Raw genomic sequence first — 21,666 nt, 5'->3', positions numbered from 1 at the left:
GGCTCGGCAATACAACATTATTTTAATTAATTCACAGTTCGATACCGCAAATAACGTACGACTATAATTATTTTATTCTTAAAATGTGGATGTAAAAGGTACGTCTATGCACAAGGTGTGTTCTAAAATATTATATTCCAATAAATAAGACAATAAGAAAATTTGAAGACCTGCTTCTTCATCCGGTTCAATCAGATATCATATAACTTCACGAGGAAGCCTGTCCCTGGTTAATTGAATCTGTAAATATGTAACTAAAGTAATCGATAAAGTTTTTTCTGACGTAATCATAACCAAAACTTGAAACGTATACAGTTGATTGTCACAAATTACGCAATGCGATTTTGTCACCGTTGGAATCGACATACATTTACCTACCTTTGATGTATTAACATTCACTTTTTGAATTTCATGTTTAAAATATAAATAAATAATATACAAAGTATTGATCTTTGATATATCTCATATCAAGTTTCCATTGTCGTGACGACTGAAACGCCAATTCCTCTGTAATAAGATGCATGTCAACATATTATCGATTTCCAGACAGTATTTGGCACCGGGTAGCCTTAGGTACTAACTTTATTCTTGGATTTACTTTTTTAAAAGAAAATAAAGGCCCTGGCAACTGTGTGTCTCATAAAATAAGAGTTACAAGGATTAAGAAGAAAATTGGTTGGGATTTAGTTTTTGCGTTGCAAGCTGAGTGCTACCAAGTGCTGAGCCAGACGTACTCATAATTAAATATTGTGATGTATTGTATCGTGACGCGCTTAAAACCAATAATTCTCAGATTGTTATTGTTTGCACTTATCGTAATAAGTGACTAAAGTGAAGCAAAACAACTGCAGGACAAAGTTTTTGCCAGTGGCTCGCGTCTGGCGTTCGATCAGCCGCTCTCGAATCTCGTGTCTGCTCGGAGGCAGCGTGACCTTCGGGCCCTGTGATAGCTTTATCTTTTTTATTGTGAAACCGAATATGGCAGGCTACTGGGTCGAGCATACGCTTATACAAAATACTCGTTTCCATATGACCGCCTTACTACCGCTGAACAGTGGACTAATGTTTGCGTAATTATTTATATATTTATAAAACATTTACACGATGCAGAAGATAAGTCGAACAACTTTATGTTGGCAAACAGATTTAACTTTTATTTTCAAGAATTATTTAACTGCAAGATTGTGCGAGGTTTCCAATCCGGAAATAACGACCATTCTCGGAAGATTTTTATTTGTGTATAGAATCATTAATCACAGACTATCTTAACTATTGATTAAAGACTCGTGCTTTCGCTGGTTTTGAATGAACTTATCACATGGACAAGTAGAGTAGAATCATCTTCTTTCTGATATTTCGAAAAGTTAAGCGAATTACTAATATATAATAAGGCGCACTGCTCTGTACTGAGGCCGACAATTATTGTAAGTGTGCTCTGTGAAAGCAAAACTCGTAAATAATCGATATTTCGACATTGTCTAAAAACGTCTTGTTCACGAGACTGAAGTTTGCGGGTAGACGTTGACGGCATTAGAAGTGTCCATATCGGACTACCTCCTTTCTCGTACGTTCGCTGCGTAAACACCGGTCACCACTACCATTGTCACTTTCACCCCTACTATTCGTTTTATGTGCACTCGACACTCGATCCCGTGTATTACAAACGAAACTCACCGTAAATATCTCGTTTTAAATACTTATAGTAACCTTCTCAATGTTTCTCAATACTTATAGTAACCTCTAAAATGTTGAATGAAAGACATCCAGATATTATTGTCATATTAGTCTTATTAATATACGCAAGTACCTAATCATATATGTTGAAATCCGACCCTCCCATAACACTAACGAATTATATATATATACGACCTATTCACGATTCACGAATTAATATTACCTATGTTAATTGCGGTGAGCAAAACCCGCTCGTTAAATCAATTACTTTGTTTAGGATATTCCATACGATAAACATAAAATACCGACCGATATGGCCGAATATTCGAAGCGTGTCCCCACTAGGCCGCCAGTCACTAGCGGGGACCCGCGCTCCGCTGCGCACGCGCGAGCGTGGAGGATGCGGATGGAAAAAACCTATTGATTTGTATGTATTCATATTTGCATTGCATTACTAAGTAGCAAGCACTGCAACGAGCGCCGTTACTTCACCTTCCTCGTGAGACATCATACTCACTACTTACTCTTTTCATGTTTCTTTTAAAAGAGCAGGAGCTTATCAATTTGGAGGTTTATAGTTTTTCAGTTCGTATGTTCGGGCATAACTCCGTCAAATACAGATGGAATGCAAAATTACTTTTTTGTTTGAAAGAGATTTCGAAATATGATGATAAATTTTGGAGATAGACCGCTCTCTTCAATAAATACAAGCAAATCAATAGCAGAATAGCAAAAACCGAAACCAGCCCGGTTTCGGTTTTTGCCCAGAGGATCCGCATTGCGATTCAACGGAGAACTGCTGCTGGTATGATTGCCACAATTCCACGCGGTCATGAATTATACATCATAGTGTCTTTTTTAATTCTTATTTGTATATGGTTTAGGACTTGATAATAATAATTATGTAAATAAATACTTTATATTATTAGGCTTTATAGGAAATCAATAGCCTATAGCAATAATATCTGTTGTTATATACTATCACAGCTCGTCTTTTTAGTTTATAATCCTTTTTATTCAGAGCGTTATAATAATAAGACGTTTGAAGCCAGTCGGTAAGGATTCATAATCAACGTTGAAGCACATCTCTATAGTTATAGATAGATAGTCTATTTGTATAGGTCGATATAACACGTAATTCAAAAAAGGCTAATTAAGTATTAGAAGGCAGTCCGCACGACAGGTATATTGAAACTTCAAGGTTATCGCTTCGGTGCGCGATCAGTGAGCTGGGTATCGGAGTAACGGCGGGTGATCATTTTGTGTGGCCACTCTATGCCGGCGGCGGCGGTAGCGGTCACGGTCGACCGTTGGTGCCGTGTTAAACGTATCTCTTTATCGCGTATCGTGTGTATTTTCTTGTATTATTTGAAATATAAAATGGTATCTATTTAAGAATTAGTGTTCCAAATGAGGTAAACAGCAATACAAATTGTATTATTATTAAATTAATTGCATCGAGGACGTGTCCATTGACGATACCTTCGCTCAGCTCGTGACAATTACTTTTCTTAGTAGATTTGTCAGGCGAGTCGTTGAAATACTTTCGTCGTGTTGTAGTTTGACACGAGTGTGAGGCGTCGGTAGCTTGGCGTATCTTGGCGAGTGAGTACCCTACCCTGTGCGCGATGCGCATGTGTGTAGGTAAACAAATGTCAGCAGCACAAAGATAGTGTGCAAGATTATTACACGAAGCTGTGAGAAACTACGATATGTTACGAGTGCTTACGTATCAGATGAAAATGCCACTAATGAAGGAGATTCGATCTCCTGGTTTACGTCGAGGGGGCGACCCCGCTCTCACAGTCCCAGTCGATGTCTGTAAGATTTCGTTGAACATGTTATGGTATAAATACTATTTATTTGAATAAAATAAAATATAAAGCCTTTGAATAAAATAAAAAGTAACTTTTACTTGTGCATAGAAAAAGTGAGCTATTTGACGAGAAAGGAAATGTTTTATGTAGGTATATAAATTATCACATTTCATTTAATTTGGAAAGTGTTTTAAGGTGTAATATTATTTAAATGAAATAGACGCGCAGTCTCATTAAAATGAATACGTTGAGATATTTCGCTCTGCGAATAAGAGAAATTGTTATTCGTTTTTATCAAATAGTACAGACTGTGTTCATTGCAGACATCGGTACAGTTTATTACATAAAATAATTGCCTGTACTCCACGGCCAAACAATAAGCTTTTTCTTTCTGAGTTTCGATTTACAGGGAAGACGTGCCAGAGTATCACAGTAGATATGTATGTCCTATGACGAAGCATTAAATGTCAGAGTCCGGGATCGGCGGGGTTTAAGGAGCAGAGCCAGTGTCTATGGACAATGGTAATCGCTTAGCCGAGTATGTGGCGACACTGAGGACCGGTGGAGTCGCTCTCGTCGACATGCTAATCGATGCTACTCAGTCAATAAATTTAATAATACTTGTTAAGGTCGTTGACCGTCAGGGTGATATAACTGTGGCGACTAGCACTTACTTCCGTACAAACAATAAAAGGGTAAAGTATACTCGCGCGATACTTCTAAAACGTTGTTTCAAAGAAAATATAGACAAGAGCTTTGCATAAAAACTGCAAAATAATAATAGGATAATATGTACCACAAGAAAACTGACAACGGGGCCCTTATGCGCGCAGCGCGAGCCGGAGCTGCGGCTGCTCATAACTATACCTAATAACCTAACACCCGACGGGCGAGTACAGCCTCGGGCGACTATTGGCGATTTGTAAATAGTGAGATGTATAAACAAATATAACAAATATACTACAAGCGGGTGATCCAAGCCAAACGATCTATTTCTGTGACCTGCCCGGTCGCCGCGCCTTTCTTCGCAGGCGATTATTCAAATATAGAATAAATAGGTACATCTCAAGCTACCAGTCTAAAAGCAAGAGACATAAACGGGAATTTTAATTCCAAGAAAAAGTTTTAAAGGGATGTGTTCTTTCTTTCACTAAACTTGATCTGAATTAGTACCGTGTAGAGAACAAGCGTAACGCATTTCAATGACTCGAATAGTCATTCAGAAGCTTGACATTATATTAATATCAATTCGAATGCTGCCAAAACTTACTATTTGTAATATCGTTATAAATCTTTCTGCTAGTAGATCTTGTAGACCTTATAATATCTAGGTACAGAAAAGTCTGATTCTCTGCATATATTTTTCTTTTATACATAAACCGCAGTAATGATTTTAATGTAAAAAAATTGATTCAAACTATTCATTGAATATTAATTTGATAAGTTTCTTATGATTTAATCAAAACGACACATAAAAACTTAGGTTACAATTACATAAATTATTAATATATTAAAAACCAAAAAAAAATTATAATATATTTACTCAAAAAATGAACACAATGAACAGACGCTTAAACGACTTATTTTGTACTGCTTAAAGGTATTCTTATAAACCTGATTGCACTAGTGTGCTTTTAAATGTGTTTTAGATATGATTCGGCTGTGTGAGTGACATACGCACATACATACCAGTATATGTATGTATGCCGAAGACTGTTTCGTCAAACATCTTGATAACAAATGTTCTTTTCGGCTTCATCTCGTCCTAGAAATCAGCGATACTACATCGCTGATTGTAGTGGTGCGAGGCCAAATTTTCCGTGGTGGGTAATTTATGACCGTGATTGTATCAAACCTGAGTAGGAAATTAAATGTAATTTAATTTTCAACTCAGGGTCACTCGAGGTCGCGCTGTGTTGTCGGGGAGCCCGAGAGAAGGGGACAGTTTTAAGAAATATTTATCATTAATAATTTCCGGTTTATTTTAAATCCGATCCGACGAGTGATTGCCTTGTTTCAATACTTAGAGTAACAATTTACTTATATTGGCGGAATACCGACACAAATATAACATAAAAATTACAATTCAAATTATAAGTAGCCTAATATTGTTGGATTGTAAGTCTGAAACCCAAGCGCAATTTATTATATAGGTGGGACACTTAATGTGGTCTCCACCGCCCATGGATTTCGACGCAGAAAAAATTTAAATATTAAATATTAACCAGTCCTTCGTCCAATTTGGTAAATAAGATGTTATGTTGTTCGACTCACCCTTCAAACCGGAACGCAACAATACTGTTTGGCGGCAAAATATCTAATGTACGTAACGTAACCTACCCAGGTTCACATCCCGTCAGGTCCATAATCAGGGTCCTAGTTTCCTATTTTATTGATGTTCCAATGGAATGCCTTATACTTACTTCATAAAACGTAAACGTTTTCAGACTTCCGACTTTCAGATTCACTTTTGCGTTAATTACGTACATAAATAAACACAATTAAGCGTGGGAATTTGCGATTTAAAGTTATTAGCATTTAAATGTCCGAACGTCGTCCTGAAAATAACAACATCAAGTCGAGCATAGCGGTAGAAGTCGCGCGGCCCCGTGGCCCAGTGAAAGTCACCGAATGGATCTATGCAAGTTTCGATCAGCAACACTTTCGTTGCCGCAAATCGATTGTCATTCGAGGGAGATCCTCCCTTCAAGCTGATTACCAAATAAAGCAGCCTTCCAAGCGTCGGTGGTAGCTTTACATTTATTCACTGTAATATGACGGTTCATTCATCGAAGTGCTTCAAAAACCTTGAAGAACATGGTTTTCAAATGTTTGGATTTTGACTGAATGTATTGGCAGCCTTTTAAACAATAGCAAGGTCTTAAATCGGGTATTTTATTACTTTATTTCTTGACAGCATTCAACCATTGCAGGAAGGAAACCTCGTTTTATCGCAAAATCAATTCTAGCTTCAATGAATATAACACAAGGTCTCGTTATAACCGAATGTCGGCGTTGACTTTCGTCTCGGCCGAGAGTGCGGAGTATCCGAGGCCCGGAGAGCGCGCGGAGCGGCGGCGCGGCGGCGGCTCGACTCTCGAGCTCTGCTCGTGTTTCTACCACCACATTTATTATGAAACTGATCTACTTGCATCTGGTGTTGGTTACGTGTGAGATGTCACAATGTGTCGATAGAATCAATTACATTATGCACGATGAATTGACTCGGTGTGATAGTTCTTGTATATTTATGAGAAAACTGTTTACAACCGCTATCGGGTGCAATCAGTTAACCAGCTCTGTTCCAAAGTTCATATCTGTCGGACTCGAATATTAACTCAACAACTTTTAGTTCACTATAAAGAATATTACACTTATGAAATGAGTTTGATTAAATTGCGAAAATAGTGATACTACCTACGGAACGTAGTTACAAACGATGTACTCGAGTCAAACTGTTACCATCACACACGTCGACTTTCGAGTGACGAATATGTATTAATTCGCATTTGACTTGGACTTGTATAAGATATTTATATAAAAACTATTTTGTTTACATATTTATCACATAACTTTAAATATAATAAAACTATCAAGTTGATTATGATAAAAATATGTTATGAGTTGACGGGACACCGATCTTACGAGATAGTATTGTGTGAGATAGAGTTATGAGATTGCACAAAAAGGTCACTGGGCCCCATGGTGCGGCGGCGGAGGCGCGAGTGCGGCAGCCGGCGAGGGCCGCGGGTCGGCAACGGGCGCTTGGAGGTTATGTAACGGCCGGCGGTCTGGCAAATCCTCCAATAGTATCTCAGAAACTAATCGCTCGGCCGTTTCGAAATAGCTAAATTTCATCATCCACTTCATTTACTTTAATGTGTTAGAAAATAAAATCGCGCAGTTCGCGACAATAATACGCCGGAAGGAATCCGTAGGTATTATATTTTTAATAATTATCTCTCATCGTTTGATTGTCTTCTTAAATATTTTCCTTACGCAATATTGATGGCCTTAGAAGCTTCTTAATGTGTTGCCACTTTGAAAATTTTAATTTTAATTAAAATGTACTCTGATCACAACAAAAGATATGAAACTTGTTTATCATAACAATGATTTAAAAATATTGTGATTTAAATTTTAATGATTGATATCTACGGGTGCCAACCGCCTCCTTTTCACTTTTCTTCTGCGCCGCTATGAATATGCACATAAATTGGTAAATATTCGGGGATTCGGTAGTATCAAACTGTTACGTATCGTTTAACTCTGACATCCATGTATTTCGAAAAATATGCAACATTCACACTCGCCGTTTTATTCGCTTTAGTCCATCCTGAGATTCATTCATTCCATCTTATTAAGCTATTATAAAAGCTCGAATCTGGTTGTTTTTTTGCGTGAATTCAGAATATTTAAACATCAAAACTTACCTCTATCTAAAATCAGTGTGATTGTTTAAAATAGGTGCATTAAATATAACGATTTTGCACCAGGTGTTTTCGCGTGGACGGTTTCACAAAGCTTATCGCCGGCAATAAATATAAATTAAATAGAGCATTAATATTAAGTCTCGAGTTTGCTAGTTTTCAACTTACAAGTCTTAACGCTTTTGAAATCGAAACTCCACACGCTTATTTATTTCTTAATGACATACACTAAGTACCGAGCTTTATCAATAAATGACTTATCGTGCCAGCAAATATTGGAAACGTATCTAAACGTACCTATAGTGAATGGAATACGATGGACGAAAGCAAAGAAACTCATCGCTGTACGCCACGTGACACGCGGCGCGAGTAGCAGCATAGCATGCGGACGGCAGCTGTCGACTGGACAAGGACAAGAGCCGGCGATGAGGTGTCGGCGTGTCGTGTCGGAGACAGGTGTCAGCACTGACCGTGCAGTATCTGCAACCCAGCGGGGCAATCGATGCGCCACTTCGCGACTAACGAGTACGGTGACGCGGGCAAGGCCGAGTCGAGCACGTGTCTAATTGTTTTAAAAATCCATATATCCCATACAAAGGAAGCAACGCACATAATATATGCATAATGTTTAGGTATTCTGTATTTTATTGCATAAATTATGCCTTTCATAAATATTTAATATTATAAATATTATAAGCGTTTCTTGAGTTCACAATTTTATATGTTGGTTGGTACTCGGTGGTCAGAAGTAGGTATCTTTGATTTTTACAAGAATGTGTTAGAACATATTTCTCTTCTGTCTGTTAATATGTTACAGCTACACACGTCCGCCGTCACTCCCCAACGTGCCACAAGAGCAGGTCGAGCAATCGACTTTTGCAGATTGGTCATTGTTAGGAATATATCATATTAGTGAAAAGTTGTAAAATCGTCGATGCTAAATGTCGTTGTCTTCGGTTAGAAAGTAAATGTATAATATTTGCCAGTAAACCAGAAGGCTATGTCAGAGTAGGGTTCCTTAGGCGTATTAATAATCAGAAATATAGTGTAATTAGTTACTAAACAAGACTCAAGAACTTTAGCAGGTTTAACTTAAACGTCCTTCAAATATTTCAATAGTCAGGCAGACAGAAACAGCGTTTCCTGTTTATCAAGCTGCAGGCTAATTAAGCGCCATTTTTCACACAAATAACTCTAGATGAGTAAGAAAGACTTACGCATAAGGAAGTATGAATCATTATGACATGGCTCATTACAGCTCTATCGAATTAATGTTTCCGCTCCGCATTGTGTGGTATGCTGTGATATTGACTGCAGATAGAAGAAATAATATGCAAAAATTATCTCTGAATGAAAAAAGTAAAGCTCATATATGATATCGTTTCCTATAGGACGTTCAGCAGCAGTAGCAGCGCCAAAAGCGGTATCGGCGATGCGGCGTCCGCGCAGCACGAGGAGGATGCGGCCGTGAGCCGAGACGACTCCGCGAAGAACAGCGCCGGCATGGATCGCTGGCAGACCACGCTCGAGGACATGATTCACCTGCGTTCCTCCAACAACCAGGCCTTCAAAGATAACTATTGGGTAAGTTGATGCTCTTTTCTTATAGTTTATATTTTAAGTGACAATTAATTTGATTATTTGAAAGATAAGCAATATGACTTTTAAACGGGATTCCGTTGAAAATAGTATTTGCCATAAAATATTTATGAAATTTCTATTAATTAGACAAAAAAGGTCAAAATCTTGTTAATGCTCAATAATAATATCACAATCTTTTTTTAGTTTGGTATAGTTTACAGAATTTAAGATGAGTCAGTGTTGACGTAATCGTGAAATAAACAATTAAAGCCATTGCCGCGCTCCGTTCGGCATCCAGATAGTGAAAGTGACTTAATGGGGGTAAAAGTTTACTCAGCCAGCGAAACTTATTATACGAGTGAAAGGATTTTAAGAGTCAACGCAAAATCTGCCAAGGGAATCCAGTTCAGGTCTTCCCGGCTGATACAAGTTGCACTTAAATCAAACATAATTTATTCGCTGTTATAGCGCGACCGCTGATAGGTAGGGAACCATTTCGATGTTCGACTATAACTGTTGTTAAAGCGAAAATAAATGAGTAGTATGTTACTTTTAAATGATCATTATCATGATGATGGTCTACTGGAAGACCAAATTCAAAGTCTCTTCCTATTTTATTAATGTTTACAATACAATACAAGTATAATCACGCCTACGTGGACGAAGTGACGCTTCGTTTCGCTATTGTGAGTAAGTATGTAATATTTATCTATATTATACAAGATGGTTTATCTTTTATAATATGTATAAATATTACATACTTCACATAAGTAAACGAAATTTAGAAAAACATCAACAATTACTTTGTAAGTTGTATCTTTTTAAAAAATCTACCTACTACAATATACCTACTTTTCCATTGAAACGAACGTTATAAGTCGTCGCTTCAGCTTTACTTTTAGGGTAAATATTTTGTTTGATTCAGATGTGCGTACATTTAAACGAAACAAAGAAAACTTAGAATGTACGAAGCAGCGCTGGAGTATGAAATAAAATAAGGAAATAATTCATCCAATGAATAAATGGCGTTGCCTTTCTTTACGACGGCCAATAGCATCACATTAAAAAGCGTAGAATAGTTTGTTTAACGCTTCCGATCTCTGCGAGCCTCTAATGTTCTCGAGTTGCCGAAGCATTTGCAAAGCAATACAAAGCCTATACATTGCGAGCCGCCTGCTAGTTCCTATGGAAACCTGCGACATCGAATCGATTCACAATAACATAATAACAATGCGCTCGTCATTCATCTTTATTTGCTTTAAAGAGATGTGATTATTGTGATGCGTGTTATTGTAAATGTTCGAGGGTCCTCAGCTCCCACATTCGCGCACACGTGCGAGCTTCTGACGGCAGTCATCCGATCCGTACGACGCTGAGTCGACGTCGTGGTGTCCATGTGTGTCCATGTGTATCCATGTGTGTACATGTGTGTACATGCAACGATAACGTGCGCTAATATTTTATGAAACGATTCCCCTCGCCGCGTTCTCTGATTCTATGAAAAATTCTCAGTATTTTTTTATTTGCAGCTGAAAGGAAAATGATAAATGTATATAATCAAGATATTTTAAAAGACACAAGAATCGATAAAGAATATGATTTGATCTCTATTGACCAATCCCCGTGACCATTAACCGCATAGAAAGTTTTGTCGGAGGTATCGGAACTGTGAAAAGTACATCATGACAGTTGCAAAATATTGCTCTAATTCTCATTCTAGTGATCGGCGACCAGCTAACCGCCCAGACGAATACCACCCGCTACAGAGAAACGGTTACTAATAAATTACACTATTGGTAAACATTTTGGGTCCACAGGCCGTAAATACAACAATGTTGTAGGTTTATCTTGAGTTAGTCCGCCATTCAAGCGCAGCAATAACTGTTCATATAACTTAAGGGGAAATCATTTAGAAAAAGTAGAAATCGTGTTCCTGCTTTCCACACCTACTGGTAAGAAATCTTCCGAGTAGAGATAGTAATTTAAAAACGTGATTTACTGGATCATTGCTACAATGTATTGCGCGAGATCGAGATACGATGGCGAGACGTGGCGACTGTCCGATGGCCGACGAGTGCCGCAAGAATACACTACGCTATATCAATATCAGTTTAAAATAATAACTTTAAAATATTTTAAAAACTATAGTTAAATTCTGAGCTATCAAATTAGTCAAAAATGGCATTGCGTATATTTTTAACAATTTGTCTCGTATGTACAACGACATTATATCATCAATAGCACATAGTTCGTGTGAGCTGCCACGGCCGTGTATAGAAAGCTTGTGTGGAGGCGCGGAGGTTTGCCTGAGATAACAATGATCATTGAGCGTCGCCGCAACCTCGCAAACGAGCGATCAGCCACTCGTCAGGGCGACTCGTGGAGCAAATTTATGTATGATGGCACGGGCTTTTTACTAAAGAATATTACGTTTACTTGTTTTACTAATCTATTAACTTCACAATGAAATATTGTACAAAAATCTAAATGTACTAATAAGGGTATTTGCTATATTATTTCACGTCATAATTATGGCACGAGTACTTCCCGTGCGCGTGCGGACGGATGTTCATAGGCCGCAGTACTTGTCGCCATTCAACGCATGCGCAACGCTTGCTATAAGCGTCGAAATTCAATCGACTCGATCAAACGTGCACGCTAATTGAAACCTTACGTCGGTGAATTTTAAAATCTTTTTTGACTACGGTGAAAGTCACTGTGTAAAGAAAGTTATGGTATGCTCGGTATATAGCATCGCTTAATCCATTGATGTATGCCGTTGTGGCGCGACCGGCGCGTGACCAGCAGATAAAGAAAGATTTGTTGTGACTGACGTGAATAAATTATATCAAATAGAGAAATGTTACCGATCGGGAACGTGTCTCGGCTAATTTGATGGTATCGTGCTGTACGCTAAGAACTATTTAGTATATCGATCTTTCTTTGTATGTACTAAACGTTACATCATTTCAGAAAATTGATCAACAAAAAAGTGTTCACTCTAAACGACAACATGAACTCGTGACAGCACGTGCTGCGTACGTCGTTATGTGACGTCACGTGTCTCAGCGATAGCAGCCGCGGGCAGAGCAAGGGGGGACACTAAGAGCAGTACAGACTTGTACTTGTATTGTACATGACACTTGAATGGAGAAGACACGATGTGCTCAAATAATTAATCTAAGACTAAAAACATTACTTTTTTATCTAACGTTAACAGCGGTGTGTTTAAAATATGTCTGTATGTGTTGCTCGTTATCGCAGGCTAACTCGTTTATGTTTACGTCACGACTACAAACCAATATCTGATAAGCTCTTAAGCTGCCAATATCAGCTTGTGGTTTTAAATTCTCGAACAATTATTTTCATTTGACAAGAGAAGCTATAATTTGTATTAATTAACTTAAATCTTTCACCGTCTGACCAGCACTCAACGGAATATATTTTTTGCGCAATAAATATTAATTTCTCTTAAATATAATTCTCATTACAGTTTTTTTTTTGGGTATATTATTTTATATATACTTATATACTATAGGGGTAGTTGCAATAATTGTGGTGGTTCATGCAGCACCAGGACAACGTTGATACTGGAATTGATAAAACAAAGTGCACAGTTTCGATCTTAAGAGATAAATAAATATCGTTTCATAATAAGTATGGAGAGACAAAATAGAAAGTAGATCTATTTGACTGTAGATAGTGTTATGAATAATTTATTTGAATGACGTAAAATACAACTCTTTTAGTACTTGGTGCGCGAATATTCTAACAGCGCGTCGCGTGGTCGGTCTCGCTCGGGGGTGGTCCGGGGGGCGCGGACGCGGTCGATTAGTATGTAATTATCACAACGGCTCTCGGCGAGGATCCTCGCGTGCGATTAATAACTCCGATAATGCAGTAGCGCTGCTCTCGATCTGCTTTTGTCTTACGATTTCTTCTCATTAGCATATTTATGTACCTACGAGCGTTTGTGCGCAAATTATATTATTATTAAACTGGTCTCAATATAAATCAACGGAAAATAGATGTACTCCCGGCGGGATGTTCTTGTGTGCATTTATTTGAAAGGAATAAACAATTTACAAAATCTGAAATCACATTAATTGACATTTTGAAAAATCTACGAATAATTTTGCAGCTTTAGCAATGCTCGTTCTCGGCCGTTACTAACTGTGACCGCGATAAAATGACAATGAAAGAATCGCAGATGAAAGAATACTAAAGTTCGTTGGAGGTGTACCCGATACCGATGCCTGTACGGATGTAGATATAACAGCGTACCTAAAGATGAATAAACAACTTGGCCTTGAATCGACACGACGTATTTGGTTGAGACCTAAATAATCAGTGGTATTCGTGAAAATGGTTTTGAAACTATTAGAAAGGGAATGCTGATGTATTAAATAAATTAATATATATTCATAAAAACTGTTTGGATTGTATAATATTAGCAAATAGTATCGACTAGGTAAATCCAAACGCTAACTACTCCTGCCATTAGAATATTGTAAAGGCTACTCACTAAACATTGCATAAGACAGCTTATCAGTTATATTAAATGTTCGGCGTCCTACTGTTGTTTACGGCGTACTCCAATTGTTTAATAAAATATTGAAATGAACGAAAGATTTCTTACTAATGCAGATTTATAATTTCTATGCACCGTTTGGAGGTCATCTACACAGACTTGCGCGAAAACTAGAAGATATTTTCCTATTGGATTATATTTTAAAATAAACTACAAATTTTAGAGTATATATAATCCTTTGTCCCTTATAAGACTTTAAATTACAATATTAATAAAAGTTCCATTACTATTGAATTCGTAGTTTTTTGCGATAATTTACAAAATAAAAACAAGATTCTTTGCAATATTAGTGTGATAATTAAATTACAGGTTACAGGTAGGTATTTTTACTGTAAAACAATAAAATATATATGCCTTAAACATTAATTTAAAAAAAAAATACAAATATATAATGGAATTTAACCATTTGATCATCTGATACTGTCTTAATTTCCGTGGGACAAGCTAGGGGCACTCTGTTTGATCACATACAATTGTTTTACCAATAAATACTTTTCATTTGAGCATATATTTGGTGATAATTGCGGTAAACCTTTTTTTAGTATTTACAACAGAACTTAGACGAACAAATTCTACAATTTTAAAAATACATTTTAAGATTGTTAAATATAATTAAAGTTTACACAGACCAGTTTGATAAGTTTTAGATATCTTCGGTAAATTTTTGAAATCACAAGGAATGCTTACTTCCTTTTAACATGCAAGTGTTTAAAGCGTGCCATAATTATTTTGGCGTTTGAAAGAAATTATTTGAAATGAGTAAAACAATTTCAGTTAATAGTAGTCATTTCGTGGGGCAGATCGGGAGTAAACACACCTTCTTTCAACACATTTAATCAATTGTAGAATTTATCTTTTTCCTTGTAAGTTGTACACAATACTTCGTTTCTTGTGTCTGCGTATAGCAAGTCATAACGAGTAAGTATCTAAAAGTACTTGTACTCATCGAACAACTTTGTTCAAGAAATATACTACGTTCTGTGTGTTCACAACTATTCGTATATCACATTCGTTTTGTTGTTTTCAGGCTCAAAATGGCTTCGATGAGTTGCGTCGCTACGTGAAGCAAGGCAGCGACTTCAGTAAGGAGCTGGCCTCCATTTTACAAGAAAGGTCACTTTTCAATTCAGCACTATCGATTATTCATTTTATTTATTAGTAGGTTTTTTATCACATTCAGTCAAGTCGTATGCAACAATTTGCTTATCTGACATCTTATTGATATTTCTTTGTGATGTCACATATGCACAATACATTATTGTTTAAAACGAATCGTTTTTCTGTCCTTCACCGCGATCCGGGATAAAACAGCTGTATAACACGATCACAACAGGAGTTTGAAGGTTAACGTAGACGAACGATTGTTGATTCATTTTGATTTTTATATTAGGCAAATCTACTTTTTATTTGTTGGCCTCATAACAGGTTTAGTCTATCCCACGAAACAGTGTAGGCAACTTGTTAACACGAGTGGTGCTCGCTGTAAGGTTACGGCAATGGCCACAAAAAACAAAAATAGACCGTTGCGATACGACGCCCCACTTGGCGTCACCACGACGGTCACAAATATACAGTGTATTCTCGAGCGACTCGAAATTATCTTAACTGTTTATTTACGAAACTACATTCGTACTTGTATTCGTTCGTAGCCGACTTCGACTATTACGCCACAATGACAATTTTTTATGATGCTTCTTATGATGTTTCCGTAACGATTCAATAATAACTTACATCGTATACCTAACGATGGAACGTTACGTGACCTTGATAACTGTTGCATCATATGTGGATACTACAGCTTGTGTGAGTAAGTTTGTGTTCATTACAGGGTAGAAGCAGAAAATTATTATTCGAAATGCTTAACGAAACTCAGTACCAAGTTAAGCAAAGCTTGCAAAGAGAGTGTCGGCTCGTGCGCAGAGGCGTGGAAGCATGTGGCCTTAGAAATGGAAAAACGATCAGAAATACATAGGTGAGCGTCACTGTCTATTCATTTCGTTTATATAAATCGTTAAGCTATTCGACTAATATACTCGTCTTATAACTTGCAGAAATTACTCCAGTGCCTTAACCGAGGAGCTCGTAAAACCAATGAAACATGTCATAGATAGCCAACTTAAACTAAGAAAGAAGGTATTGCATTAAGTTTCGATCACATCGACCGTTCTATAAACCATTCACCGACTGTCTCTTTCTCATCATATCTTAAAAACGGGCCTTTCAGATTGAAGGTAATGTTGATAAAACGACACGCACTTTGTCCGACTGGAGGTCTGCCGAAGCCAAATCGAAGCGGCAGTCGCACGCGGCGGCGCGAGAGAACGAGAAGTTACAAGACGCCTCACTAGATGCTAGGTCTGACCACTTGATAAACTCGGCGAATCTAAGCGCCATTTAATTTCGCAAAGTGATTGATTGGAAGGATCCTACAATTTTTTTTGCTCTGCGAATAGCTGTGCGTTATATTGAATGCTTTGCGATGTTAAAAGTAGTCGGATGGCAGGAGCGAGTTACTACCTCTGTGTATTCGTTTACAGCCGCATATCGCGGAGCTCGAGTGTGGGTCACATTCCGCATTCCATTTTGAGCGCGGCGCGGGCGGACCGCACCACAAACCCGACGAGTGAGAGGGACGCCGCCAAACTGCAGGTAAAGAAGAAGAAAACGGAGGATGCCGTTAAGAAAACCGAGGTCGAATATTATAACGTCTGCGTTCAGGCAGAAAGAGCGAGGTAAATAGTGAAAACAAAGCATCAATACGAATATTACAAGTTGGACCGGTTTTATTTATCTCATAATTTCTTCCAGGTTGGAATGGGAAACGAGCGTCGTGAAAGGTGCGGGGATGTTGGAATCTCTCGAAGAGGAAAGACTCGCTCAGATGAAGAACTCCGCCGATTGTTATCTGAGGCTGACGGCAGCTGTACCTCCACAGTTAGCAGAGGTAAACCGATGAGCAGAGTGACGGGCAAAATTGTGACAATATTAGAATTTTTTAATAACAAATTGGCAACATCCAGGCTACGAACGCTCTCGTGGGGCCGATCCAAAACGCGAATGCGAATGTGGACATGCGTGTGGTGCGAGGCGTGCGCTCGGCGCCGGCCGGAGCCAGCGAGCAACTGTTGCCTGACTTCTACTGCGAGCACACCACGCTCGCCATGAACAGAGAACGACGAAAACAAGTATGTAATATCATGCCAACTTTTTTTACTCGTACTTATTATTATTATGTGTAGTTCGAATTAATTACAATTAAAAGTCACTTGACAGTATTATATCTCCACCAACCCGCATTGCGGCGTAGTGGAGTAAGATACTAACCTTCGCCTCAGAAAGGAGGTCTTAGCCCGTCTGTATTAGGATCATTCCACAGCTGCGCTTATATGGGCTATGTATCGATTTAAATCTTTATACCGTATACTCGTAATTTTATTATTATTATTATATATATAAATAGCAAAGCACATGCTATAAAAACCGATAATATTATGATGAGTTACTCAGACGTTCGTTCAAGCTGTTAGTGCTGTTTTGAATCTGATTTATATCTTCCATTACAGTACTCGCTACAAATATATATGTTACAACGACAGTAATTAATCCGGAGATCGTGGGTATTATCTAACCATTACATATAATATCTACTGTCTATATTTTTACAGCTTTTTTGTTTAGGTCACTGATAAATATTTGGCTTAAAATATCTTTTAGAAAACCCGTGTAAACGACTAATCCGGCAAAAACACTCTTAAGCATATTTTAATTTATTGGCAATATTAACAGTTAATATTGATTTATAGACATCTTGGTGAGGATTTATTAGTTATATTTTTTTTTTCGAGAATAAGTTTAGTTTTCAAAATTGAAACTATTTATTATTAGTTAGTAGTCTAAAGATGAATTAGGTACAGTACAATATTCAGCCGCAGTTCGGTTTGTTTGTTTAAAATATTCAATTTTACACGAAAATATTATGAACCAACACGGATAACGAACCAGAAGAGAGTAAGAAAAATACAGGTAGAAGTATGTATTTTTCTTACCCAAACAAGTTAGCCCTTATCCAAGTCTGTATGTTTTTCCTAGATACAGTAAATAATTTATTATTATATTATATTTATTTAGATAGAGTAAATAATTTATTACATTGTCTACACAATCAAGACACTTTTTTTCAGGCATTGCTCAAAATTATGCAATTAGTAAAACAAGACATAGAAAGAGAACGCAAGTCCAAGCAAGGCTTGGAGAAGTTATCGATGGCTATGAAACAAACGCCGACTTTTGGTAGCGACGACTCTCAACAAAATGTCGCCGACAAATTGTATCATGTGAGTGTGGTTACGTGTGGCGTGTTATTTAATTATTTATATCTGTGTGTGTCCGTTTATAGTATTGATTAACGAAACACCTTGCAGATGAGATCCATGCTAACCTACCTAGAGGCGGTGCGGCACAAAATAACTTCCAGCTTGAGCGAACTAGACAACCGACCACCCTGCCAGCATCCTCTGGCGACGCATATACAGGTCGTTAGAGACAAACAGGGCCTCCAACAGAGCATTCTTAAGGTAAAACATATCATTTTATTAATTTTATTGTATTCGTTACAATTACTTTCTATTCAAATAGGATTATATTTTAAAAAAATCGTATTTCATTTATTATGCCGTTGAATATATTAGAATAACTTGAAGTAGGTACTTAGTTAATTATAATTAAGTGATATTTTAATGATAGTTACTAGTATAATTAATTAGCGGTCAGTTTTCTTGATACCTTATTATGATGATAACGGAGTGCCTTACTAACATCAGTCGAAGTTGATGACTGTTTCATAATATTATTTTGGGATAGATTCCGCCATGGCTGCAAGCTGATTACCAAAACGAAGTCAACAAAAACCTACAGCCGAATTACACAGCTTTATCGAAAAGCGTGAATGGAGGGGATGAGAAGGAACGGCGTGACTCCATCATGAGCCGCGCGTCCAGCAAATTGCGCATCGAACATCTGTCGTTCAGGCGCAACACGGAGCACAAGAGTGCACCGGTGACGCCCTTGTGCACGGAGCCGCCCCCACCTCTCAAGCCACCCTCGCCAGAACCGCTGCCGCCGGAGAGCCCGCTCGACTGGAGCGAGCGCGGCGCCGGGGACGGCCTCTCCAATCAACAGGATAGTGATTTTGGTGAGAACAGTAATTTTCGCCTGACTTAATAATATTGTATATACGGAGATAATACTCAGATGATTTATATTTTAAGCATTTACATGTATAATGTATATTATTAAGTTGCCAGTTAGAAGTTGAAGAAAATTGATTGTCTTAATTTTTACAACGGAGTTGGCAAACATTTTATTTTAAACAATTATTAATATAAATGGTTATTGTAACAAAATGGATAAAATGATGTTTGCTTTTAGACGAGTTCTCGTCGCAAAGTGACAGTTCAACAGATCTAACAGACGTGGGGAAGAATAGCACGGGCGATGAACCAGTGCAGAAGTACATCGGCAAATGTCGCGCGCTCTACTCGTACGAGGCGAGGTTGGACGACGAACTCACCTTGTCACCTGGTAACTATTCTGAGTCGTTGACTGTATACCTAATAATACAAAGAAGCTTTTTATAAGTTATTATTTTATTTATATTAATTATTACAGTATCGATCTTCTAATCGTTCTTATTTTCGTCCAGTCGATAAGTAGAGACATTGTTACAATATTTACGCACAAGTAGCTGAATACGATGCCAACTCTTGGCTGTTTCCATCAACGCTGTGCTGCGCGTAAACTGGTAACCTGCCTCTTTCATCTTCCTCTGTAACGAACGAGTTAGCGATCCTATTATCTTTGTTCACGAATGCAATTGCGATTTTTTATTTATTTAAGAACAAGATAAAATTTGCATCGTCGTTTTCAATAAATATACTTTACGTAACGATTTACATCCAAACAGACGTAACCATTTTTGTTTCAAAATAATTATCGCATGTTTCGTTCTGTAAAAACAACATTTTTGTATTTGTTATGAAAAATTTATGATGTTATTAACTGTTCCTTTTATTTTTTAAGTTATTCTTTTCGATGTTCAAGTAATTTGCGAATTTGATGTGATTTTTTTCTGAATAGTGTCCCGTTGCGATGTATGCATACACATACACATTGAAAACTTAGCAAATAATAAAAACTGACTATATATTTTGTGGACCAGGTGACATTGTAAATATATACGAGAAACAAGACGACGTCTGGTGGAGTGGGGACTTGAATGGCTCCTTTGGAATCTTCCCGTCATCCTACGTCGAAGAAATCACCTCTTGCATATGAAGCTGCGAATTATACCCAGTATCGTGACAGAGAACCTTTACCTGAACCGCACATGAGAGAGTAAACAGAGATTTCATGTACAGTTATTGGGAAATATAAATTATTGTAGTAATCACATTTTTCGTTAAAAATATAAAAAATAAATGTTACACAACCCTCATTTCACAAATCCAACTGAAAAAATCAAGAAGCTGCTTTTCAAATTATTTATTGCACGATAAAATGCGAGTATTTCGTTTGTGGAACAGGATGGACTGGGAAAGGACCACACTATCGTCGTCCTGCGTTTGCACAGAGTGCCTCAATTATTTTACTTTTATCAATCTATACCCACGCGGTTTCGGAGTCAGCAAACCGTAACGATCCACCGTGTTCATCTTTGACTCTCAGACGTTAGTGAAACGCATTACAAAATTACAGTAAAAACGAATTTGCTAAAGTGAAAACAGACCAGTCCGTTACGTAACATTAATAAAGTGAGCAGCAGCGCGGCTCATATGCTCCCTCGCCGGCCGTGCTGCAAAAACTAGTCCACAGTTGGCTGCAGACTTATTTGATCAATAAACAAAAGCACAAAATGGGAATTTATTACATTTGTAGTATTCGTACTTAATTTACACTTTGTTTATAAAGTATTTAAGAATATTAATATATCGAGTACTTGCGGCAAAAATGCCACTTTAAATAAATACTTGTTTTCTGGGTTGCTTTCTACGTCATCGTATACGTCATCAATTGCCTTTTTTCATTTTACCGTCTTCATAACAGTTTTAATAAGGATATTCTGTTGGTACCGTGTAGATAAACGTTCGTTAATTATTTATAAACATTATGTATAGATAAGTACTTAGACGTAACTCCTGTTTTTAGTACGTCATTCGAGAGATCGTGAATATTCGGAGAGACTGCGATAAGTGGCAAACAACCTGCAATATGTATGTCTAAGTGTGTTAGCGTTAAATTAAACCAAAGTATTTTATATAATAAACAAAATGGTGATAATTATACATAACTGACTTTTTAATTGTAATTGTCTAAATATATTTCTTGAATGTTCCAAGTCGTTTCATTTATTCCCAAAGTTTTTATTTCACTCGTATTACATACAGTGTATTTGACACGATTTCCCAAAACATAAATATGTATGTGTCATGTCGGAAGATCAGCACGACAAAATAAATTCAAGCTTGATGATTAATCTCCACCAAATATATTTCTCAATCCATCGCAATAATGTGAT

General features: G+C 37.4%; 1 protein-coding gene across 4 annotated transcripts in view; it reads left to right on the top strand.

Annotated features, from left to right (window-relative positions):
• Window positions 1–21,482, top strand: part of Nost (Nostrin) — a 29,996-nt gene extending 8,514 nt beyond the window's left edge. For 2 of the 4 annotated variants that reach the window (XM_064220247.1, XM_064220245.1), the window contains exons 2-14: window positions 9,313–9,505; window positions 15,121–15,206; window positions 15,922–16,065; window positions 16,145–16,226; window positions 16,318–16,448; window positions 16,631–16,825; window positions 16,902–17,037; window positions 17,114–17,278; window positions 18,275–18,427; window positions 18,515–18,667; window positions 18,954–19,284; window positions 19,521–19,670; window positions 20,308–21,482. In XM_064220247.1, the coding sequence (XP_064076317.1) occupies window positions 9,425–9,505; window positions 15,121–15,206; window positions 15,922–16,065; window positions 16,145–16,226; window positions 16,318–16,448; window positions 16,631–16,825; window positions 16,902–17,037; window positions 17,114–17,278; window positions 18,275–18,427; window positions 18,515–18,667; window positions 18,954–19,284; window positions 19,521–19,670; window positions 20,308–20,426 (1,926 nt within the window). In that variant the 5' untranslated portion in view covers window positions 9,313–9,424 and the 3' untranslated portion in view covers window positions 20,427–21,482. Of the gene's footprint in view, window positions 1–9,312; window positions 9,506–15,120; window positions 15,207–15,921; window positions 16,066–16,144; window positions 16,227–16,317; window positions 16,449–16,630; window positions 16,826–16,901; window positions 17,038–17,113; window positions 17,279–18,274; window positions 18,428–18,514; window positions 18,668–18,953; window positions 19,285–19,520; window positions 19,674–20,307 lie in introns of all 4 variants that reach the window. The other 2 variants (XR_010309865.1, XM_064220246.1) reach the window with 2 other exon arrangements.
• Window positions 21,483–21,666: the final 184 nt, after the last annotated feature.

The sequence above is a fragment of the Vanessa tameamea genome, chromosome Z, assembly GCF_037043105.1.
Source record: "Vanessa tameamea isolate UH-Manoa-2023 chromosome Z, ilVanTame1 primary haplotype, whole genome shotgun sequence".
Taxonomy (NCBI): domain Eukaryota; kingdom Metazoa; phylum Arthropoda; class Insecta; order Lepidoptera; family Nymphalidae; genus Vanessa; species Vanessa tameamea.
Note: the sequence above shows the minus strand (reverse complement) of the source record. Positions and strands in the feature narration are given on the sequence as shown.